The sequence below is a fragment of the Pyxicephalus adspersus genome, chromosome 3, assembly GCF_032062135.1.
Source record: "Pyxicephalus adspersus chromosome 3, UCB_Pads_2.0, whole genome shotgun sequence".
Classification (NCBI taxonomy): Eukaryota; Metazoa; Chordata; class Amphibia; order Anura; family Pyxicephalidae; genus Pyxicephalus; species Pyxicephalus adspersus.
This window is the reverse complement of record NC_092860.1, coordinates 62,034,091-62,060,543: the sequence shown is the minus strand read 5'-3', so window position 1 is coordinate 62,060,543 and position 26,453 is coordinate 62,034,091. Positions and strand designations below refer to the sequence as shown.

At 39.6% G+C, this 26,453-nt stretch overlaps 1 protein-coding gene across 10 annotated transcripts in view; it reads left to right on the top strand.

Annotated features, from left to right (window-relative positions):
- Positions 1-25,340, top strand: part of ADGRL3 (adhesion G protein-coupled receptor L3) — an 857,880-nt gene extending 832,540 nt beyond the window's left edge. For 6 of the 10 annotated variants that reach the window (XM_072404919.1, XM_072404923.1, XM_072404922.1 and 3 more), the window contains one exon: positions 23,563-25,340. In XM_072404919.1, coding sequence (XP_072261020.1) covers positions 23,563-24,362 — 800 coding nt within the window. In that variant the 3' untranslated portion in view covers positions 24,363-25,340. The remainder of the gene's footprint in view (positions 1-23,562) is intronic. The other 4 variants (XM_072404928.1, XM_072404924.1, XM_072404927.1 and 1 more) reach the window with 3 other exon arrangements.
- The last annotated feature ends 1,113 nt before the right edge of the window (positions 25,341-26,453 follow it).

Sequence of the window (26,453 nt, the reverse complement as noted above, 5' to 3'; positions counted from 1 at the left end):
TTGTTGGATTCGAAGGGACCTCCCCCATAATGCCTAGGGCCCTCCAATAACAGCAGGGATGCTCTCCTCCATGTTTGTTGTGACAGGCAGCCGATTGGCTGTCTGTCACTGCATGCCACACAGGCAGCCATTGACCTATATAAGGCTAGGGCACCGTATCACACTTGTACTGAGAGACAGTCACACAGACGCAGTGTATACTGCAGTATATAGTTTGTATACTGTGCTGCATATTACAAGCGTCACTACTGAAGGAAAGTGCTGCATACAACACACACAGCGTACTTGCATTTTTGGTGTCAACCCCCCCAATAAAAAAAATCCACTTACTCTACAAATTTACACTTTGTGAAGAATATTAGCTCCAAAGTATTTTGCAGGGTGTCAAGCCACACAAAAATTTGTACAATGTCCGGCCAAAGAGGAAGGGGCAGCTTTGGCAGGGGGGGCAAGCAAAGCAGTATGAGTTTGTTTTTAGCTGTAGACCCGAGAACAAGAAGGGCTGCTGTTGGTGGTGGGCGTCCATTATTACCATACCTTGAACAAGAGGTAGTAGATTACATGACCCAGCCTGGGTCAAGTGACTGTGCCCCCTCTTCATCCCAGTCCCAGACACAGGCCTCACAGGTGTCCCAAACAGTCCTTGATACACCTGTTCCTCCTAGCTCTTAATCATTAGCTGGAAAGTCTCCTGTACAGCAGTATGTAGAGGAGTCCCACCGAGGGGTTGGAGAGGTGGAGCTACAAGCATTCCTTCAAGATGTCCACTTGTTTCAGTCATCTGACGAAGAAAGCCAGTTCACAGGCTTTCCCCCCCACTTAATTTTCGCCCGAACACTCTGAGCTAGACGAGCCAATTCAAACTGGCTCCAAAAGGCGGCTGCTTCCTTTCTGCACATACAGAGAAACTGTCTCTTCTGATGATGATGATGATTTCCTTGAACCGACATGGGGCAAGCAAGAAGATCATAATAGGCAGGAAGAGGAGGAGGAGGAGGTTGCAGAGCGCCCTCAAAAGGGGGAGAGGGAGGAAGAGGGTTAAAGCTGCCTACACTCTGCATTCTTCAAGTACCAGTGAGGCAAGTCATGGTCGTCCATCGTCGGAAGCTGCCTGTCACCAAAGCTATGCCTCAACAGTCGCGGACCGCCACCACGAGCACCAGCTCCAGAGCACCTTTCGGCCCAGTTAGATGTTCGCCCGTCTGGGCATTTTTTAATGTCCATAGTGTTGACAACACTATGGTCATCTGCAAACTGTGTGCTCAACACTTAAAACGAGGCAAAAACCCAAACAAACCTGGAACAAGTTGCATGAGCAAACATTTAAAAAGCCACCACCCAGTAACCTGGCGGGAACACCTGGTCAAAGCACAGAGCTCTGTGCGACCACCTCCGCCCAATAAGCAAGCTCAAACTGCTCGATCTTCCTCCGCTGCCTTTCCTCCCTCTGCCACCAAAGTTACCCGTGCTGCTGCCAGCATTTTGAGTGGGGCATGTAGCCAAGCATTACCTTTTTCAGGCTCCACCAACGGTGAGCAGGAGCTCCAACGCAGATCAGCTGCTGTTTGTCGCATTGCTAGCAGTCAAGACCAGGCATCGTTGCCATCCCCCACAACTTCTACCCCATTGTCCAATCTTTCTGTGGTTAGCATTAGCAGCATCAAACCTTCCATCCCCCAGATGCTGGAGCGCAAGACGAAATATGGCCCAAATTACCCCAAAACAATGCGGCAATTGCACAGCTGTTTACGTTAGAGCTCCTCCCTTACTGGCTGGTGGACTCCAATGTGTTCCGTTACGCATTTCTCTGCGCAAACCCACAGTACGTTATGCCTAAGCGACAGTTATTTGCAGAAAAAGGTGTTCCTGCTTTGCATTGGTTGGTCGAGCAAGCATGGAGTGGGAAGGTATATTTCCTTTACAGCTCACTGGGTAACTTTGGTGGCAGCAGGGGAGGATGCAGCTGCAGCAAGGCTTGCATACCTACCTCTGCCCAGAGCACATCGCCATGCAATTTTCTCCTCAACCTCCACTTCCACCTCCACCTCCTCCTTTGACTCTTGTGCCTCAACTTCTTCCTCCAGGGACACTTTGCCGTGGAGACCCAACACCTCCTATTCGGCAGTATCTGTTCACCGCCAGCAACAACCTGCAGTTTGCTATTTCGGCGCACAATTCAGACGTTGTCACGCAGTCCTGAGGTCGCGAAGCCTGGGTTCCCTCTGCCACATGGGCGCAGCCATTCTAAGTGCCTTGCGGGAGCAGGAGGACATATGGCTAACTGCCAACTGACTTCAGCCAGGCAAGCTCGTGTGTGACAACGGGGCCAATCTGCTGGCAGCCCTGCATTGTGGGAAACTCACACACGTATCTTGCCTGGCTCACATCATGAACCTGATACTACAGCGCTTCCTTAGGAATTCAGCCCTGCAGAGTGGCTGCAAATTGAGGACTTGTGCACTGTATTGTCACCTTTTGAAGAGGCCACCAGGATGATCAGCAGAGATCAGGCCTGTGTCAGTGACACCATCCCCATCATATGCCTGCTGGAAAAGATGATGGTGGATCTCGGACATGACACAGAGCGGATGCTGCATCAAGAGACGTTTTTAAACATCATCTCGGACATACGTACCTACTAGACATAGTGCGCCACAAATCCAGGAAGAGGAGGTGGAGGAGGATGAGGTGGACATTGCAGGCATGGGAGAAGGGGAGAAAGGGACAGAGGAGGGTACAAGGCATCCATCCACCCAAACACAAGGTGCCATGTTCCGTGGATGGCAAGACCAGGCGGAGGAGGAGGAGGGGGACCCTGTGCTGCTGTTCGACCCACAGGAGTGTGGGTCCAGAATTACCTCAGCTGTGGGTAGTTTGAGCCACATAACAGCCTTCATGTAAGAGTGCAAAGCCAAAGATCCACGCATTCAACACATAAAAACAAAGACTGACAACTATTGGATTGCTACGTTACTGGATCCACGTTATAAGCCTGAGATACAACAACTGATCTTGCCCCAATCCAGGGGACCTAAAATGCATCACTACCAAGAAGTGCTTGTAAGGGACTTGTGCTCAGCCTTTCCAGCTGCCAGCAGCAGCAGGGATCCCTATGGCAGTTCCACCAGCCATGGGAGCCAAACAACTGCTTTAAGCAGCAGTAGAGACCGGCATGGGCGGCAGAGGTCATCTAAGCCAAACTATGCAGGCTTTTTTTCAGTGGAAGCAAGCTGCCAGTCGTGCAGAAATTGCCAATGACACTCAGCAGCGGTACTCAGTCATGGTGCAGGAATACCTGAGCTCTGCATTGGACATCTGCAACCTGCAAAGCCAGGACCCACTGGGCTACAGAACATGCCATTCAGATCCTTGCCTACCCGGCCGCAAGTGTGTTATCTGAAAGAGTGTTTAGTGCAGCTAAGGGCCTAGTGAGTGGCAAGGGGATTCAGCTCTCCACAGAAAATGTCGACCGAGTCACTTTTATTAAAATTAATAAGGCTTGGATCGGCAATGATTTCAACACCCCTTCTGCAGAGTGTACTGATTAGTCGTCAACTGCTGCACGGCCTGCGGACACCTTGATAGGAAGAGCACGTTCACAGCCTTCAGCATCTCCTTCTACTCCTCCCCCTAGTGGCTCTCCACCTCTACTCTGTCTCTGAGGTCTATAACATACATGTCCTTTTGCATAGATAGCAAGTGGTATCAAAAATAAATATCTGTATTTTTTTTACAGAAATACAGAAATTTATTTATTTTGATAGATTGCAAATGGTATCAGAATTAAATATCTGTATTTTTTTTTACAGAAATACCGAAATTTTTATATTTATTTTGATAGATTGCAAGTGGTATTAGAATTAAATATCTGTATTTTTTTTTTTACAGAAATACAGAAATTTTTCTGTTTATTTTGATAGATTGCAAGTGGTATCAGAATTAAATATCTGTATTTTTTTACCCTGCCTCTGGCTGCGTATATGTAACACACTAACTATCTAACAATGTATCTATGTATCTATCTATCTATCTAACTATCTAGCTAGCTAGCTAACAGTGAAACACTCACACTTTGACAAAGCAAGCCAACCAGCAAAGAAAAGTTGTGATGCTAGCAAATCTCTGTCAGGAGTGGTAAATGCAGGCACGCCCTGGCCTTATATAGGCCAATGGCTGCCTGTGTGGCATGCAGTGATAGACAGCCAATCGGCTGCCTGCCACAACAAACATGGAGGGGAGCATCCCTGCTGTTATTGGAGGGCCCTAGGCATCATGGGGGAGGTCCCTAGGCATTGTGGGAGGGTCCATTTGGGGGGTTGAATCCAACAAAATTCTGAATTTGAACAACAACACGAACCAACACTTCTCTCTCCTCTGAAGCAGTCCTAGGAGTACAATTTCCTACAACAGTCGTTGCCAACCTTTTTGGACCCACGGACCTCTAAACTCTCGGGCTCCGGACTGTGCATGCAAGGTGAGCAGTGTGTCACTCAAAAAGGAAGAAACTTCCCCCTGAGTGATGTTATGATGCTGGAATCCAGTCTGGGCCTGCGATGGAAGAGTGGGCAGGTTATGTCAAGAGACACAACCTGCCAACCGCTTTTAGCCTGCGTTGTCTCCAGGAAACATGGTTCGCGGCTCTGGCCAGTGTGCCCCCTCCCCCAGTGCCCCTGCATTCTCCTTGGCCAGAGCCGCAGACCACCAAAATTTTCTCACAGACCACCAGTTGGCGACCACTGCCTTACAACAAAGTTTTGGTTACTTTAGTAGGGGTAAACAAAAAATATTTTTGATGGTTTTTGGGAGTGTTTCAAAGGGCTAATAGTTAGGGAGAACTTCTTTTAACTATTCTGTACATGTTTTTGAGCCAAATAATGTCCCCCTCATTTTCCAGGAATATGAGGCTAGGTATTGTAATTACCATGACATATTTTCAGGAATTTAGTGCATTGCAGTTTGTAGCAGCTTGACACCAACTTCCCATTTGTTGCCCATGTGATGTCATCAATGTTTCTTGTTCATGTATTGTTACGATTGTTGTTTTTTCTCTTGGCCCTGATTTATGAAAGCTCTCCAAGGCTGGAGAGAATACACTTTCCTCAGTGAAGCTGGGTGATCCAGAAAATCTGGAATGGATCTGGTCCAGAATTGAAAACATTTGCTAATAAACAGATAATACCTTTTAGGAAATACATTCCAGGTTTGCTGGATCACCCAGCTTCACTGATAAAATTGTATTCTCCCCAGCCTTCGAGAGCTTTATTAAATCAACGCCTTATTGTTCAACTGCCTGCTCGCTGATTGCCTGTTTCATGCCTTTTATTGTCATAAATTCTTGCCCATTTATTGTTACTACTCTTTGTTTGTTGCCTGTGTATTATCATGTCTACTCGCCATGACTGCATGTTTTTAACTCACATATTATAATGTTTGTTTGTTGCCTATATTTTGTTGGAACAATGTTATGCCTATTGTGAAATAGGGGGCATATGTTTAGAGATGGTATTAACCTCCTGAGCGGTTCATTTCGGTCTCAATTTTTATGTCTAAAAGTGGTACATTTATTTTACGGTAAAAAATTAGCATTAGTATGAAAAAGTTGGAAACATAAAATCATGTCAAAATAATATATAAATTAAAAAATATATATTTTTTTAATTTTTAATTTTTTTTTAATAAATAATATACCTATACTATTACATTATACTGTAAAATAATGTTCATGCAAGACAATGTACTGCTTTTACACATATAAATCCACTGTATTGCATTCAATACAGTTATTTTGTACTGAATGCAATACAAATGGATTTTGAATTTCCCGCTCCTCCCTGCCTGCAATGTACGCACGCACCGACGTCACCCGGTGACTCATCAGGAGCAGAGGACGCCGGAGGAAGAAGAAAGAAGACACAAAGAAAGAGAGAAGACGTGAAAGACGACGGGGGATGCCGGTAGATCAGGTAGGACTCACAATTTACAATTTTATCCCATAGGTTTTTTTTTTTAGCATCTTTTTTCTACCCCGAGTCACACTAGGGGTTATCGCCCAGGAGGTTAATTTAATTGAATCCCCCACAAGACTTACTATTACACCATGCTGCCATCATCACCGTGTTTAGCCTATGTGCACATAAGTCTTGACAGTTGCAGAGAAAATAAACTTTCCTCTATGAGTTACCTGTAACAGAACAGATGGAAACAAAAATAAATTTCCCTTAAATTTTTGAAAATTAGTTAAATTGTGGCAGGTAAACAAAATAAAAATTACTTGTCATCCTAAATAGGTGCCCTGATTCTACCCAAAATACCTCTGTCCTAGAGCTGAGACCTTTCAAAGTCTTGGAGGCTGCTGCTGTGTTCCCTATTCACACTGTTATCCACAAACAACTGGATTTTCTTGAGGCAGAAACTCTGATTGGGTTCTTTTTGCTTCAACACTGGATTATGTACCAAACTGTTGGGAGAAAGCAGTCAGACCTTGTTTTTCCAGGAGAGGATGAAAAGACGGCAGTAAAAGTGGATTGTAAAGAAGTGAAAAAGTGGTAGTAAGACTGTACTGTGAGGGGAAGGTGGGATAACGACAAAGATGAGATTGTGAAAAGGTTGGAGGAGGCAGAAACTAGGGAGGAGGAAGAAAAACGCCCACACTTATACCTTAAGGTCTATATATAGTTAGAATAGTTATGGTATTGGATAGAAAAAAGAAGCGTTAAAATTTTGCTGTCACTGAGAAAAAGGTTCCCTTCATTTCCTGTCTTAAAAATGCAAAAGACAATGGGGCTTATTTTTTTTTGGTTAGTAGGAGTGCCACAATAAGAATAAATGTCCCATTCTTTCGGCCCACAGGTCAATTAATCATACCTCCCAACTGACCCTGATTTAGGACTGTCCCATTTACCTTCTTAGGTGTCCCTTATTTGTATTCCAATAATTTAATTGTTTTTTTTAAATAAGACATAAATAAAAACAATTTTACACTTAAACATCTTTTTAAAATCCAATCTATAAATTATTTACCAATCCTGGAACATGACACTTTACTTACACATTTTACTAGACCAACAATAGAACCACATCCCTTAGCATATTCTATAGTCATAAACTTTGTGAGTATAACCAACATGTACTTCTATTTCCTTACATAAATGAATAAAATAAGGAACAAAAAAATATATTTCATACGTCAAAATTTTTAAAATCTCTCTACAAAAACCTATAAATTCTATGTGAAGTCTCCCTATTTACCTAATTTTCTACCCCTCCTACTCCTTATCTCCCTATACTCCCTCTCTTTATCTTTAAATATCAATTTTAGTGCATTCTGCGTTACCTGTGATCTAAATTCAAATCCAAATTACATATAACTATCTGAATTATTTCAATAACGAGTACAAAAAATATTATATATAACATATAATTATCTTTTTTACCAAAATATTAATACAAATACAACAATATTGAGAAAAATAAATAAAACCATCCGTCCAGGAAACTTTATAACACAAACTAGAATTATCAAAAAACCAACAATACCACACATAGTAAGGACAAACACAACGAGAAACATTGGGAAAGAAAATACAAATTCGGCCATTGTATTTTGAAGTATTTGTGTCATTTTATCATTTACCATGATCCAGTCCATTTTAGTATTAAATGGATTCCTTTACTAATAGACTATTTCCAGGACTTAGCGAATGTGATCCGGGCAGCCAATAACATCATTCTCATAAGTTTCAGTGAGGACTTTGGGGCTACTAGATCACATCTGCTAAGTAGTGCAGTCCCTGGTGAGGCTTTCACCTCTCTTTCTAAAACTTTCGATAATATAACAAATATCTTACTCCAAAATGTTTGAGCCACTGGACATATTTACCACATATGAAATAATGTGCCCATAGTGTCACAGCCCTGAAAACACAGCCGCGAGGATAAGGGGTAATATAATAATATCCTTTCAGGGACCAAATACCAACGAAGCATGACTTTATAATTGGCCTCAACTAAAGCTGCGTACACACCTGCAATTTTTCTCGTTGGAAAGGATCTTTCACGATCCTTTCCAACGAGAAAAGACTGCACGATGCATGAACGATGCTGTACATACAGCACCGTTCATGCTCTATGGAGAGGGGAGGGGGAGAGCGACGGAGCGGCACCCTGCTGCGCGCTCTCCCCTTCCCTTTCATTAGGATCGGTCGTCGTCCATCGTCCATGGATCCGCCAGGACGGTCGTCGGACGATGGACGACGACCGACTGTACACACGGCAGATTTTCGCCCGATAATTGGCCGATACCGATTATCGGGCGAGAAAAATTTGCAGTGTGTACGCAGCTTAATGCTATGTTCAATTATATTTTCTAAAGAGAGTATAGGCCATATCATTCCACCATTCCCTTGAATATGTCCAAACCTAAATTCCACCATTCCCTTGAATATGTCCAACCTAAATCTATCACAAGTCTTCATATAATTCTGTTTATTAGAAGAGGACATCAATATACTCTAAATTATTGAGATTTGTCCCTTTATCCCTTAATGTTTTACAAGATCTTTCAAAAGCTGTGAGACCCAATGGGCGTGGGGCTGACCTAATTTTAGAACATATAAAAGATCTAATTTGCCTATATTGAAAGTATTCATTATTTGGAAGTCCTTTATTACTAGTAAAGGAATTCTAAACTAAGCATGTCCCGTTTATCTATTATATCATGTATATGTTTGAACCCTTTATCATACCACCATTGAAAATTCATGCTTTCATTGCTCAGAGAAAACTCTGGGTTATTCCATAATGGGGCAAGAGGAGTATGTACTGAGCACAATTCTGATTTAATTTTCATCTTGTCCCATAGCATTAGTGAGTGGGATAAGGTTGGGCAGTCTCTATATTGTCTAAGTTTCCTAGGAACCCACATTATGCCCCTTTTAACTGCAAATTCTTCCCTCTTCACCCATTGAGATTTATTACCCCTTAGTGTGGAGATCGAAAATTGTGAAAGTTGAGCCGCCAGATAATATTGTGTAAACGAGGTAACCCCCATACCCCTTGAGAACATGGAGCCAGCATTGTTTGTTTCTGAACCCTACCTCGTTTTTCTCCCCAAACAAAATTCATAACCTTGGCCTGAAAAGAGGCCAGAATTGATGGAGGAATATACAATGGGACAGTACGAAATAGGTATAATAACCGAGGTGGGATATTCATCTTGACTGCTGCTATACAGCCTAGCCAAGATGGAGGGGCAACAACCCATTTATTCATGTCCGCAAAGATTTTTATAAGAGAATATAATTTACTTGGAATAGTGATTTATATGCAAAAAGTGGCGGTAGCACAACAGGGCTAGAGTCCTCCTGGGCAGGAGCATTAACTTTATCTATTAAGGTAGTATATACATTACTAATCATTTTCTGCAATATTGAAAGGCTCTGTAATGTACTTTCATTTTGCTGTGACAACGGAGAACCAGAGCCGTCCAAAAATGTTTCCGAGTTTGCAGGCGGGGAAGCCCCCTTCTAATCCCTTCTTTCTGTCACCTTGGCCCTACCTGCACCAGAAGTTAGGGAGCCGCGTGGGTTTAATTGCAGAGACCACACTGTATGAAGTGCAGCCCAGCTATTACCCATTTTGGTCTGTGCCTGTAACTGCTGAGACTGGGGAACCCGGTCTTTTGATTTCCCGCTGCTTTCCCCATCATACTGCGGACTTGAAAGTCGTTGCTGTATAAAGCTTGCATCCTAGTAAGCACGGGTGCTGCCGAATCTGTAAACACGGGGCCGGGTGTGGAGCCTTCAGGGAGCCGTGCCGTTTAACACTCTACAGCCATAGATGCCGGCGCATGCGCACTCCCAGGTGTCCCTTATTTGGGTGGATATATACACCCCTTAAAAAACGTATTACCTAATAAAAAGTGTTACTTTGAACTGAACCTTTCAACTATCTACTATTGTTATTTTCAAACACTAATAAAAAATGAAAATGTAGAAGTGGCAAAAAACATGTTACTTGTCTTGTTACTTGTCAGTCAACAAATTATTTTTTATGCTCCACAAAATGGAGGTGTGGTACGCTTGTGTTATTTACTACATACTCTGAGCTAAAAAGTCCCCCCTCCCATATCTCCAAAGGTTAGGTGAACCTGGTAACCCTTTTTATTTATTTTCATCTGTTCTGTGTGCAGCCCCTTAGAGAAAAGACTTTATCAAAATCGTACATGTGTAAGCCGTGTACCGGGGGCTTTCTAGGATACAGCGAAGTCACAAACAAGGAAAAGCAGCCCACTGACACCAATTTATATAAAACAGGAAGTACTTTACTGCATACTATCACAATAAACAAAATTCCAAACAATAACCCAAAGAAAACACATTAAATACATTCACCCCAGAGGTCAGCACAGCGTCCTTTTTCAAGATTGGTTATTATGACCTGCCACATACATAGACCCTAACTCACTAACTATTGCAGGTATAATCTCAGTCTCTGGTATTTCAGGCGCCAATCCTATAATGCGGTGCGTGCACGATTTTACTGACCCGGGTCTTGTTCTGGATCCGTCAATGTCTTTAAACTGAAAAAAACAGCAACAAGTCTCTTCAGCAAACATGAGGTCCTGCAGGACAGACAGCTCTCGGTTCCTCAGCTTCTCTCAGCCTTTCTGGACAACAATCCTCTTTCCTCTGGACAGGATCTACCTTGGATGGTTGTCAGCTTCACTCAGCCACAGCTTCTGAGTCTCTAGGAACACGCTGACCCTTGGATGCGAATGAATTCTCTTTTACACACCCAGTCCTTGCAAGATGTCTGCTTTCCTCCTTCCTGTTTCCTCTCCAGAACAACCACACTTCCTCTCAACATGAAAACTGGCAACCTATTCAGCTGTGTTAAGAAACAGCGACATCTTGTGGTTGAAATGCAAAACGTCAGTAGTCTTATATTTAATTACAACCATTAAACAGTGAATGCTATCTTCTCAATCTCACACATGTTTCCCACTTGTACATTAGACAATATTAGATATGTTGTGTTCATGAGTTCAATTTTAGTTAATAGTGAGGATCGATATGTGATCAATGCACAGTATTTTATATATTTGCACAGAAAAGAAGTCATCTGATTCAGTTCATAAAGTACGTTATAGTAAACGTTTCTTTTTTTACAATCCCCCTTTTTAAAATATATAGTATAGAAGGCTACGTTACAATAAGCCACAACCTTTACCTATCCTTTGGGAATCCTGGCAATTAATGTATATAAATAATTGATGTCACAAACTTATCTTAAATTTAACTGTGGGTTCTGCTGCATAATGCAGATTTGTGGATAGCTAAGAACCCACATAATCATCCCCAAATACTTCTTAAGGTGCTAACCACCACCATAATTGCTGGGATCAGTTGCCTTATTCTGGAAGACTGAGCCATCTGTAGGAAGGTTTTAGATTGAATGCAAATAGAAATTGATAAAGTTTCCCTTTGAGTAAAGAACCTGGAAGTACTCAGCACTGACCACATTATAACAGGGGAACATTCTGTTCCTGATAGGTTTGGCCGTGGGGACTTTATGAGTCATAAGTATGAGTTTATGAGTAATATAGAGAACCTGAACATTTTTTTAGAAGTCTCCTTTTGATAGGCTTTATGGTGTTTTTGCCAATCCCTTCCCCCATAAGGTGTTCCCCTAAATTGTGTATTAAATTTCAAAAATAAAGAGATAGGAAAGATAGGGTTTTTGTGTACAGGAGAAGACATTATATTGTGAACAAGAAAAAAAATCCATTTAACATTTAGATTATTCATACAAAGCTTTGCTTATATTTCCCATTAATTCGATATGGGAAAATGATTGATTGATTTTACAGTTGTATCCCTAATATAATGGTAAGTAACGTCCCCAACGCGTTTCGCCATTCGGATTCATCAGGACTTATATAGGGCACGTTGTACTAGACTGTATGGTAGAAGTACAGAAAAAAGTACAAAAAAATGAGAACACTTACAATATTAAAACCAATATAAAGAACAATATATATATATATATATATATATACAGAGTATGTATACAAAATATAGGCAATACTTATAATGATAGTACCAATATAAATAACAATACATATACAAAAATATGTATGCAGAATGTAGACGATATGCCGTGTGCTATTAAGGGTTAACGATTTGTGGTAATGATATGAAGATTTATGTATTCCGGTGTCAAAAAATGTGTCCATATTTTCTAAACAGCCTTTCCTTTGTGTTGAGAAAATATATGCATGTAAGTACAGGTTGAATAAATATGTTTTAATGTTCAGTAACTAATATTCATGTGCAGTGATTGTATGTGTTTTCAAAATAATCGCACTTACTACGTTTAAAAAGAGACTCATATGTAGATCATGGACTTTTTAACAGCATGCAATGCCAAGCTGCAATATCTAAAGCTAGCAAAGTACTTTCTTGTTTTAAAAGGAATAGACTGCAGAGATGGAGACATTATCCTGCCCCTATACAAAGCATTAGTCAGACCACATCTGGAATATGCAGTCCAGTTTTGGGCACCAGTTCACAAAAAGGACATTGTTGAATTTGAGAGAGTGCAGAAAAGGTCAACTAAATTAATAGAAGGAATGGAGGAGCTCAGCTATGAGGAGAGATTAGCTGAACTGAATCTATTATTATAGACGTTTAAGGGGGGATATGATTACCCTGTATAAATATAAAAATGGTCCATATAGAGAACTCTCTTCCCCATTATTCACTTTGAGATCATTACAAAGAATAAGAGGGTACTCTTTGTGTCTGGATGAAAAAAAGTTTAAGCTTTGGATAACGAAGCGATTCTGCACTGTAAGGTCTGTGAAATCAGCTCCCTCAGGAAGTAGTCAACCTAACCTACTATGTAACTATGTAATGGAAGATGGTCCTTATAGTGGAAAAGGTCCAAACTGATCTTTAAAATTAATGTATTTAGTGATTTAAATGCATAATTTAAGGAATTGAATGGCATGATTTATAATATAATAATTGTATTTAGTTGTGGATGTATATGTTGATAGGAACTCTAAACAGAGCAACTTACGGAAAGAAACAACTGGATATGAAAAGAGTTTTCCACGGATCAGCAGCACAGCTGATCTGGTACTTGATGTTCACCAGATATGTCAGATCAGCAACAGTTTGTCTCCTTACCTTGCTTCAGGCTGCTCTGTCCAGGCCTTGGAGGTAGAGGTGTCGCCAGAGTTTTTCAGCTGATTTATCTGCATCTGCTCATTTAGTCCCCGCCCAGTCTGCCTGTTAGCCTCACTATATAAACTGTATTCAGACTGACACTCTTGGCCTTTGCCAAGACTGACATGGCCTTTGCCATAGGTGTGTTACCTGAGGCTGCAGCTTGTGGCTGTTTCTAAGTGCTGATTCCTCGGTTCTGACCTTGGCTTGTTTGACTTTGATTGTTCGCTGCCTACCCTGACCTGGTCCTGCTCTGGTTTTCAAGATTGCCTATAGATTTGGTACTACGCTTCTGTTCCATCTGCAGTCAAATGTGTGTCTGAGGGCCGCAACCTGGGCGCCATCCGCGGCAAAGTCCATCATATTTTGCGGGGTGCTCTGGGGAACAGCGGACAGATCCTTAGACTCTGCGTCTCAGCTCATACCTCCGCCAAACATGCAAATTGAACGGAGGGTCCACTTCCCTATATATGTGGCAAATCCGTGACAGAGTTAAACTCTTGTGCTTGGATATCTCATTATTAAAGCTATGTGAAAAGCATGAGAATAATCATTAAGGTAACAATATTCATCTAAAATTCAGTCCAAAAGAGGGAAAAGTAGGGAATAAATAATTTGAAGGACTCACCAAAGCTGACTCGATTATCAAATATTAGTAAAATCACCATGCTGGGGATGGCAGAACAGCTAGGGGGTGTCAGAGTGTGCCATCCCGCCTTATAAGGCAATGGGATGGCGTATATGAGATGGGAATTCTCGGCTTCAACTTTCCTTAGTGCACACCAGTATGTGTACTGGTATGCAAAGGAGCAGCGAAATAAAATAATTGTTGTCCCTTAGTGTGTCATTGAGTGGTTTATTTCTTTTTGCAAAGGAAGAGAAACCTATATAATAATATATTGTTATATCCATGGGTGATAAAAGCCCAAAGGAAAGGTGAAACTGAGGGGAATTAAACTTTAGAAAGAAAGGGCTTGTAGCTGAGCATGTCATTGAGGCCTGGAGCCCAAGTTGCTTTGAGGTTGACAATCCATTTGCACTCTGTTTGCAGTAACTTGGTGTCCCACTCCCCACCTCATGGGTTGGGGGACGTGTTCCAAACTGAAGGAGATGACTCGTGGGTCATAATACTGTTTTGTGGCAATTTCATAACTTATAGGGGTAATGATTTTGCCATTAGTTATATTAATATATTATTATAAATTTCTGTTTGGGCACAATAGGAACAGGATTGTCTTCTACTGTATCATATAAAGCTTGTGTTTTTTTTTTTTTTTTCAGAATGTTTCATAGAAAGTTACAGCAGCAGTTCAATAGGAATACATGAGTGTAAATATGTGTATGTGTGGTGACACCTGATGAATGTGACGTCTCCCAATATAGTTACAATGCAATATATATCATTCTATACATTCAAATATGGTCATACATACAGAAATAGATAACAAAGACCACATGATAGAACAACTCATGAATACTTGTTCCAGCCTTCGGGCGGTCTTAAACTTCAAAATAGCATCAACTCTGTCAAGTAAGATAGATAAACAACATATATTCTGCCCTTCACTTTATGTTAAGTTACGTACATAGGTATGATAAAATTATGATTTTGATCTAACAATCGCACTAATTATGTCTAGGGCTTTCTAACTAATAATATGTCCAATTGAGGGCATGCAGAGAAGTTTGATTAGAAGCCATTTTTATTTTGTAGTGCTTTTATCGTCACAAGATTCATTCCTATACAGTATAGTAATTACTGTGCATTATCGAGACTCTCTTCCAACTCTCTTCCTCTGCAGATGATCCTTTTTTAAATATTGCATTTGGATATGACATACATATTTGTGTATTGGCAAATTCTACAAAATGTATTATGTGTATTTGGAACGACCTCACTTAAGCCATTGCTGACACCATTACCTAATGGCCTGATTTATTAAAGCTCTCCAAGGCTGGAGAGAATATACTTTTATCAGTGAATCAGGGTGATCCAGCAAACCTGTAATGGACTGGCCCAGGATTCATAACCTTTGCTGGCAAATAGCAAATTACTTTCAAGAAATCCTTTCCAGGTTTACTGGATCACCCAGGTTCATTGATGAAAGTGTATTTTCTCCAGCCTTGGAGAGCTTTAATAAATCAGGCCCTAAAACTTAAGTTTGTATAAAGAAATACACTATTTATTAAAATGTATAATGACCTCCCGTTCTGAAGCCCAGTGTAGGAAGCAGTGTAGAGTGTCAGCTCTGGCTCCCCTGAGCCTGTGCTCCTCCTGACTTTACTGCACAATCCAGGGACTTGGCGTACAGCATCCGCGTGATACAGCCACCAGATGGATAATTTTGTTTCTGCTCCCCATGCTCTTCGCGGTAACCAGCAGAAGATGACCGCGCAGAAGGCTGCAATATCCAAGATGGCGGATGCACCTCCAGAGCACATGGACACAGGAACAAGCCCAGGTAGGGCAGATCAACCTGCACATGAATGTGCAGTATTAGATTACAAGAAGCTTGCACTGGAGGTTCCTCAACACCTTCAGCCTGGTCTGTTTCAAACTATAAAGGAAACACTGAAACAGCATCTGCAGCCCATTACAGATATAGTAACAAATAGGGAAGTGCATGGGGAAGAGCTGCACGAATTTCAACAGCGTGTGAGTGATCTAGAAGATGAAGTTTTAACAACCTGCACACAACAACAGCAGGTGGGAGAGCAATATAATTTACTATATGAAAAAGTGATTGATATGGAGAACCGATCACTCCGCAATAATGTTAGAATCATTGGGATACCAGAATCAATTAAAGCCTCAGATCTGCATAAATTATGCTCACTTAGACTTCCAAAACGTCTGAAACTTAAAGCACCTATGAAGGTTGAAAGGGCTCATAGATTGATGACCGCACCAAAGGTCGCAATATCCAAGATGGCGGATGCACCTTCAGAGCACATGGACACAGGAACAAGCCCAGGTAGGGCAGATCAACTAGCACATGAATGTGCAGTATTAGATTACAAGAAGCTTGCACTGGAGGTTCCTCAACACCTTCAACCTGGTCTGTTACAAAACATAAAGGAAACACTGACACAGCACAGGTGTTGAGGAGAGTCAAGTTTGCTCTCATGTATCCAGAGGTACTAAAAATCTTCATCTCAGATCGAGAGGCTCAAACATTCTAAGATCCATTGCAAGCTGCCTCTTTTGGCAATTCACTGGAAGAAGCAAATCAATCTAACCTGGAACTGGGGAAGTCTCCTCAATCTGGATCGGCCCACTCCTCACTTTCCTCATCACCTTGGTCATAGAGGAGCATTATCTATTATTACAATCACGAATCCTAATAACCTGTGCTACTCAACAAATGCTGGATCCAGATTCATAAAAGACACACAGACTTATCAGTGTTATACTTGCAAAAAGCAGTAACCCTGAGTCACACTCTGGGTAACTTTGGAAGCATGTAAGGGAGTGAGGAAGGCGGAGCCATCCCCATCGCATCACCCAGCAAGATGTGACATCTTTCGGGTGATGCGGTGGAGTGATGGATTCTGGGGGCGGGAAATTTAAAAGCAGATTACTACGTAATCTGCTTTTAATTTTTTTTTACAGTACAAAACACATAAAAACACATAATAAAAGTAAAAATACATATTTTAGTGCATCAAGCATCATTGCCCAGTACCCTGATATACATTTTGCCCACAATTAGCCCTGACCTTGATCTGACCTTTTGTTGAACTTTTGATGACTCATAAATCACTTCCTGAATGTATCATTTGATCACTTTGACTTTGACTGTTCCTGACTGATTGCTGGAGACTACGTCATCCAAAAGGCATCTCGCTGGCGCAAACACTGTTTTTGAGGAGGAGTTTGAAAGCAGCGAAAGCGATTTTGAGTCCCTTGTGGAATCGAGCGATAGTGATTCACCAGGAAATTCATCATCAGACAGCGAAAGTGAACTGAGCGACAATTCTAAACCTGAGGTCATGGTGCTCCATTGACCTTGATGCGGACCAAGCAGCACTGCCAAGATTTCTATACACCAGCGCACCTGGGATGAAAATTGAGGCTGAATGCAACAACCCCCTGGCATACCTGAAGTTGTTTTTGACCGATGAAGTTATCGAAAAAATTGTTGCAGAGACAGACAGGTAAGCCGCTCTTGTGTTTGCTAACTTTTTAAAATTTTTGCTAAATTTTTTTATGCAAACGTGTGCTGCTCTGTGTTTGCACTGTTTGAAATTTTTTGCTATTTTTTTTATGCCAACATGTGTGCTGCTCTTTGCTAACTTTTTAAAATTTTTTGCTATTTTTTTTTTTTTTTTTATGCAAACATATATGCTGCTCTGTGTTTGCTAACTTATTACTTGCAACCTTCACACTATAAAAGAATATATCATAAAATACCTTTTTTATTTTGTTTTATGCAGGTATGCTGGACAACAGTTAGGTGCTCCACACCTGAGGTTTGCAAGAAGCAGAAAATGGGAACCTGTGACCAAGGATGACATTTGGCTGTTTTTGAGCTTGGTGATCCTGCAGGGAGTTGTGGGCAAACCCATGCAGAAGTGGTACTGGTCCAAGAATAAAATGCTTGCCGCTTTTCCCTGTACCTGCACTTTGCAAACAATGAAGAATTTGATGAAACTACCCACCCTGCACTAAAACTGAAGAAAATTTGGGAAGTGTCTGATGATTCTACAAAATTTCCAGCAAACCTATGTGCCAGAAAAAGATATCAGCATTGACAAAAGTCTAATGGCTTACAAGGGGAGGCTCAGCTGGGTGCAGTACATTGCGTCAAAGAGGGCACGATTTGATGTGAAAACATATATGCTGTGCGAATCCTCATCTGGCTACATCTGGAATACAGTACTGTACACTGGAAAAGGGACACAGTTCAACCCCAGATACAACCATTATGGATTGGCAACATCTTCAGTGCTATCCTTCATTGAGCCATTTGCTAGGTCAGGGCTATTGTGTCACAACTGACAATTTCTACACCTCTCCTGAGCTTTATGAGTTCCTTCTGCAACACAGAACAGATGCCTATAGAACCGTTAGGGCTAACCGGCATAACCTGCCATCACTGTTTGCAAAAGTGTAGCTGAAGACAGGGGAAATTGTTGCCTGACAGAAAGACAAGATGATGGCCCTGAAATGGCATGACAAGAAAGATGTGTGCCTGATGAGTACTGTCCATGATGCCTCCACCGTTCTGGCACATACAAAACGTGGGAAAGAATGATGAATGATGAAAACTGATGAAGCCACAGGTGGTGATTGACTACAACAACAACATGAGAGGTGTCGACAGAGCTGACCAAGCCATGACATTCCACCCAGCGACGAGAAAACCGCAAAGGAAGTACCACAAAAAATCTTCAGACATCTAGTTGAGCAGTGCCTATGGAATGCCCACATTCTGTACAAAAAAAAATTGTCAGAGGCCTGTAAATCATTCAGACTTCATTTTGCAAGTTTCCGAATCCATTGTCGACCCACCAAATACCATCAGTGGCTATAAATAGACCTGGACGTCGTGCTTCCACCGTTGTCAACCCAGAATGCCTGACTGGTCGCCACTTCACTGAATACATCCCACCAACCCAGAAAAAGGCAGCACCTACAAGGATGTGTGTGGTTTGCTGCTCAAAGACCGATGACAAAGGAAGGAAGAAACACAAAGAAACCAGGTTCTACCATCCTGACTGTGATGTTGGACTTTCTGCAGCACCCTGCTTTAAAATCTACCACTCCCGAGATATCTACTAAAAATGTAAATATTTTTTTTTCTCTAAAACCTGCATTTAATTTATAATATTATTTATCAATAATATTGCACCCTTGTTTGGAAAATTTCAATGAGAAATTTTTGATAAAATAGTTTTTTTTGATAAATTACATTGTAGTGGTCTATTATTTCATTATTTTTTATAATTATGATTTATAATTATGTATTATATTATAATTTAAATTAATCCTAAGAATTACAGGCCCACAATATAAACAAAAATTTATATGCAAAAAAAATAGGATCACTTTTTGCATCAAAATACTGACAGAATTAGAACACTAGGGGGGTTAATGGTTTATTTTTCATACTTACCTTCCCTGTTAATCATGATGCTACTCTGCAATTCTCAGAATCTATCACATTATAGTGTTACTACTAGATTACGGAAGTTTTCAGTCCATGAGGTTGCTCGGCTGGGACAGCCTGGTGGAACCAACTGCATGCTAATTACCTGCGCTTGTTATCTGGTTTGATTTTTTACCTCCTTAAATGAAAATAATAACTTGGAATTTTAAAGGCCTTCTCCTACCGAATAAAAGAAGAAAAGTGTTGAGACATTTAAAGAAACTACAGAGATGAATCGTTTTAAAAATTTCTGAAATAATGGTGGCAAGATTTTGAATTCCATAATGCAACCCATCAATCCAACCAGCAGTTATAGTGAGATACAGCAAAGGCAGTACTCAGAGGCAGGAGGCAGCCCATGTTGCTTCATTAAAAAGGAAGACCCTGCGCAATTACATGCTTGTGCGCAGGCACGGCAAGCTTATGAGATATACTCATCTTTATCATATATCATGTATCTAATATCAGTGTATTCGCAGTTTATAACTATGGTATACGTTTATATCCTCTAGCCTCCCTCCTTCCTCTGTCTTTCGTGTGGGCATCTGAATATTTTCAGTGCCCAAGATTTGCCGGGTTCCGACTGGTTGGCTTAGATCCAAGGCAAGTGAGGCTGTTAGTAAACATTTCTACATCTCATTCCGATGAGAAGGAGGTCTTATCATCTCTTCCCCCCTCCCACTAATTACCATTATTAATTTTTAGGGCGGGATGGTATCCCTATCCACCACACCTATCTCCTATGGCGCATGTGCTCCTACATCCTCATAGTCACCATGCAGTAAGGGCAAATGCCCTTATTTTGATAATTAGTCTGAACATCTGTGCGTACGTTAGGTACAGCAAATGCACAAATACTGACCCAATTTATTATTGCAAATTTTATACATTTCTATGTTTGTTTTGATTGTAGACAATACCTTGGATGTTAACTTCATCCCCATAAAAGTACTGTCAATTTCAGACTAAAGCAGGCACTCGAGATTAAATTTATCTATATTAACCATAGCTACACAGTAAAAGGCTATGATTTTTCAATTGTTGTAATTTACAACCATTCTAGAGTAATATTCTAAATTCCTTTATTTATATGATTACTCCTATTCAACATAGGTTTCAAGCCTTTTACCCTCACATTTCCAGGGGGTAAGCTTATAGAAGTTTCTTTCCTTTAATACTCCTAGCCACCTGCAGCTATCAAGTATTTAAGTAAGTTTAGTGCTCTAATGAATATGAATTAATATTAGTATGGTCATTTCCTAACTACTCACTAAGTACCTACCAGGACATATTTTACATCTGATCAACCCCTTTCCTCTCTTTTAACACTCTTGCATGTGTCACATTGACAAAGTAAGTTTCTTTCTGTTAATCATATATACATTGACCTATAGACATATCACAGTTCTTACCACCTTCAACAACCTCACTCTATATATGAAATTCAATCATTATTTTTTAGATTACTTGACCCTTGACTTAAGCTGTGCTAACACTTTTCTCATAAGTCTATATTGATTTACTATGACATTTATCTCATATTATCTGTATTCATACTAAGTTGAACCAGCACTACCTGTACATGTCTCCCCTATCCCCCGAGGAAGCCTTTTAGGCGAAATGTGTTGGAAAAGAGACAAGTAACTTCCCAGTTTAGGCAAACATATTCCGTATGCAAACTCAATACGAAACTTATGAATTATACTAGTAGCACTATGTCTAGATATTGGACTAGCATAGTTGGTCCCTGTTAGAGTTAAGTTTCATTTACATTTTTTTATGTTGTTCTTTTGAATTATGAAATAACATAATTAGAATTTTAGTTATTCTGCAAAAAAAGCCTGCTCTTTCTCTCTCCTCTTTACATATTTAAAAACTTGTATAAATGTCAGGTTGGGTTCACCACAGCCACTCCTATACGCACCACTCTGATCTTCCCCCAGGGGTCTCAGTATAAAGCCTATGATTTCTAGGAGCAACATGGTATAACTTTTTTAGCACATGTAGATTATCGCAACCATCCTTTCATATATATCCTTTCATGATAAACAACATTTCAGATACAGAGCCCCAGTTATCTTTTGTGTGCTGTTGGGCCACGTTCCTCGATAGTTCATATCCAGACACTTAAGAACTTTTGGAAGTCAGCTGGACCTGTGTTAGGAAAACTATAGTTAGTGAAATATGGCGAGAAATACAATTTAGGATCATACACAGAGCATATTATGCCCCCAATTTAAAGGTTACGTCCCAACCCACCCAAGGTCGTTTGGTAGCTTGCCCAAAGTGTGCCCCTTCTATGACCCCCTTGGAACATGCGCTGTGGGACTGTCCCAATATCTATGCATTCTGGAGATCGGACTTTCTATTTATAAACAGGGTGACAGTTCACTCCAAATAACTCTACATGTGGCTCTTTTTTATGGGTCGTCCACCCATGTATCACCACAAGGTCTCAGCACCCAGATTTCAATATCAAAGTTTGAACACCTGCAAGTGCAATTTAAAAAATTGGCTAGATTCACATCCTCCTACTATGTCACAGCTTTTAACATATCTACAAACTCTAATGATATTAGACAAGATGGAAGCCACCCAACACCTCGACACACACCCACAAAATTTTTTTGGTACATGGATGCCATATGAGCAATACACTCTGTCTCCGAGCCAATAGAACAAAACAATTGAACTTTTTCGTCATACTGTATGGTATAATACGAGAACTGTGGGTGCGCCCCAGTAAGTGGTGAAAAAACTAATGTCCCAGCAGGAGAAATTTTTCACCATTATATGTATTTTTCATCTAAGTATATTCACATCGTCATCAGTAAAATATTGTCATAGCAGCAAAACATCAGGTTTCCTGGTTAGTTAATATTTTCTCCCTACCCTTCCCCCAGTTTTGTAAAAAAAGAAAAAAAAGGCAGAAGGTAACACTGTTCTTAAGTTACATTGACTGTATTGGGCTGTAACCTAAGACTGTGATTAGATGTATTTTTTTCTTCTTTCTCTATGGTTTTGTATTTTTTTTACCATGCTAATAAAAATAAATTTTAAAAAAGTATATCACTAGTTATGGTTATGTAAACATAACCAAAAAAAACAGTTTTTGACAGCAAGCGACAGTTGCTTTTACTTTCTGGCTGTTTTATCAGATATTGCATGGTGTTTAGCTATGGGGGTATTAATAACACAGGGAATCTGACATTCCCTAAAACAGTCCCCAGTAGGAATCAAGCACTGCAATTGAAACACAAGGACCTGGAAGAATCCCACTACGCAATGTTTTAGGGAATGACAGATTCCCTGTTTTATAAATAGAGTATTCTAATTCTTTCCAAACTTCTGTACTTCCATGCAAAAAGTGTTACATTTTTTGCATGGAAATTTATTTTAGATTGTAGGCTATAATTCACCAAATTACTCAATAATTACTTATAATTCACCGAATTACCGCATAACTCACCGAAATATGTCCAAAATTTTATAAATTTAATAATAAATTTTTTTTTATAAAACATAAAAAAAAACCTTTAAAAAAAAAAAATCTTAAAAAAAAAAATCAATCAATCAAAAAAAAAAATAGTGTATAATGTAATGTACAGTAGCCTATATCATATATATATCATACAATTATATATATATATATTATATAAGGATTTAAAATTGTATAATATTAAATCCTTAATATTATATAAGCATTTTTGTATTGAGTTCAATGCAAAGGAACTCAATACAAAATTTTGAATTTCCCGCCCCGCCTCCCTCCTGCACCGACGCATGCAGCGACGTCACCGGGAAACCCCGGTGATCGTCACTGCACTCGCCGGCTGAAGCAAGAAGACGGAAGACGTGTCCGGAGGAGCTGCGGGGAGAAGGTGAGTATTTTTTTTTTTGGATCGACGCTGGATCATCGCAGCGGGGACCAGGTAAGTGAGGAGAAATTAGGTAGGGAGAAAAGTTCAGGCTTATCGATAGTTGTAACTTTTTTTAGCCCAAACCAAGGTCGGGGTTATCAGTTGGGTGGTTAAAATACAATGTGCAGCATATGTAGTAAATATGTGCTTTATAAATGTGGCATTTAGAAGAGAAAGCCTAGCTCTGATTTAATAGAGTTTTACATTACTAAAAAGATGTTTATACTAACATTAGGTTTGTTTGTATTTTTTTTCCAGAGGGACTTCTGAACAATGCCAGGGATACAAGTGTCATGGATACTCTACCACTGAATGGTAACCATGTGAACAGCTATAGCATTGCAACTGGAGGATACCTTACAGACTGTGTGAAAATAATTGACCGTGGCTTTAACCACAAAGAGACTGCCTTAGAAAAAAAAATTTTAAAGGAACTTACTTCTAACTACATACCTTCCTATATGAACAACCATGAGCATTCATGTGAACAAAGTCGAAATCTGGTGAATAAGTTAATAAATAACATAAACAATATGAAAGAGGATGAATCAATTGTTCTTGATGATGCCACTTCTTTTACTAACGATGAGATAATGGGTATAGAACTTTTACATGAAGAGTCTGATGCCCCACTGTTGCCCTCATCTGTTTACCCACCTGAAAGTCACCAGCCTCTTCAATTTAACAGGAAAAAGATTCCACCAGAGAACAGTGAAAGTTTTTTCCCTTTGTTAAATAATGAGCACACTGAGGCAATGCAATCACCAAACAAGGATTCTCTTTATACCAGCATGCCTACATTAACTGGCATCGCTGTCACAGGTAGTATAACCACTAGCACTCAGACTGATTCTTCGCCAGCCAAAACTAAGGATTCAGATGATTTATGCTATAAAAGCATGCCAAATTTGGGCAATCGGAATAACATCCATCAGCTTCACACATACTATCCTTTAGGACGAGGGAGCAGTGATGGATTCATTGTCTCACCAAACAAAGATGAATCTCCCACTGAAGAAAACTGCAAAGAACCAGCTCACCTTGTCACAAGTCTATAGAATATAGGGGAAAATCATGTTAACAAACTGTTTTATGATTTACTTTAAAAAAAATAATATTGTGTGTGCTCCTAAATCTTTATGCTGTAAGACTTTTTTAAACTGGCATTTTTAGTCCTGTGTACAGGATACCAATGTAATGCTTTCATTTGGTTTCTATTTTTCATCTCAAAATAGACTTCATTATGTTAATGAAACAAAGCATTTAACGGCACTCTTTGTGGCCTTCTTTAATTATGCTGTATAAAGAACGTAGACAATGTTTTGTGAGTAAAAAAACAATATCGATAGCATAGTTGTCCAGCAGCAGGACTTGGTAATTTAAAGGGTAATGGTCCATATGAAGTAAGCACTGGTGTATACTGAATTTGGCATTTAAAACCTATAAATACATGTCATACAATGTGATGTAATTTTAAACAGTTTGGTGCCATTATTATGAAAAGCACTACTGCATGCTTAATTCAGTATTCACCCATAATTTAGACCAATACACCTTTAAAACTGATAACTGACTGATAATCTGAGCGATTACAGATTGGGATGAATCAAAATATATATTTTGGTTGTAATTCAAGGTTGCATTATTTTTTTTTGTTGATGTGAAAAAAAAATATCCTAAATTAACATAAATGCAACCACAAACCAACATTAAACAGATTTTGGAATCACTTGCTAATTTAATGTATTTGTGTTTTGCTGTATTAACCAACTATACCAACAAATTCAAGAAAACTAATGGCAGAAATTTAAAGGTTTTATGTGCTGTACAGATACTAGCATTGCACATGCTTTTTTTGTTTCCCTGAAATTTGTGTCTCTGTTAATGTAGTGGAAAAATAATCAATTTTTTTTGCTTGTCTTACAAGTTTTGTCTTAAGCAAGAAGCGATACCCCATGTTTGCCATTTACCTTTAGGTTTTATAAAGCAAATGTTCACTTATTAATAAAAATGAACACAATGATTTTAAAAGTAAAGTTACAGTGAAAAGGTGTTTTATTTCTGAATAACACTATCACAGTAGATTATTAATCATTTTAAAGCAAGATGCTTATTGAACAAAGAATCTATACTGCCATATGCATTTCACACTTTTGCAGTAAGTAAGCATAGCTTACTACAATTATCTTAATGACTATCTGCAGCCATACCTAATGCAAAACCATTCATCATAGCAAATGGTATGTCCTAATAAAAGTTAATTTTAGATTTTAATTTTCATTTAGCCATTGAGAAAAAAATTGCTAAAATTGCTAAATTTCATGGAAAACCTGGGACACCCTACAAAAAGCAATGTTGTGCAAAATTTAGAAATTGTCATATTGTGTTAACAGTGAGAGGGACTCAAAGATAAATGGTTATTTAAAGCATAAGCCTACTTAGAGTATACACAGCATACATACATCATAGTCCTTCTGCCCAAAAGAACTTCTTTAATTACTGTGTCATAGTAAAAAAAACTCAGACACCTTAGCACGAAAGGCCATTTTTGAAAACTTAAACTTTTCCCTTACACATGCGTTTTAGCACACATCATTTTGACAACAAGCAAGGGTCAGTAACATTTAATGCAGGGGTCAGTGGGCCATAAAGTATTATGTAATTATTATGCAAGAAAGTGTTGTGGCGTCAGTAGTATGTTACCTACTACTGTGCAGGGTTCAGTAGTCAATAGGCTAATAAGGAAAAAATCTGTTCCAAGGACCACAGATTTTTCAGAGGTTGCTTTTCACTTCCAATTGTATCTTTAGAACATGAAGTAAAGGAAAAGCTCCCCAGCTGTGAGCAAGCAGCAAACAAAAAACCTGTGTAAGGTTTTAACCTTTCTCTGCATTATAAAATATGAATTTAAAACTCACAGAATCCTAACAAATTTTGGCAAGGGAGGTTTTTATTATTAATGTCATGAGGGACATTTTAAGTGTTGACTTAAGTGTGGTTAAAAAGTAACAGTTTAGGCAAGGAAATAAAGGAATTGATATGAACCATAACATAAAAAAACTTATCTGGTTATTAGCAAGTTCTAAAATTATATTAATCTGAATTCAGATATAAAACAACACAAAACAAATTCAACTGTGTCAATTATT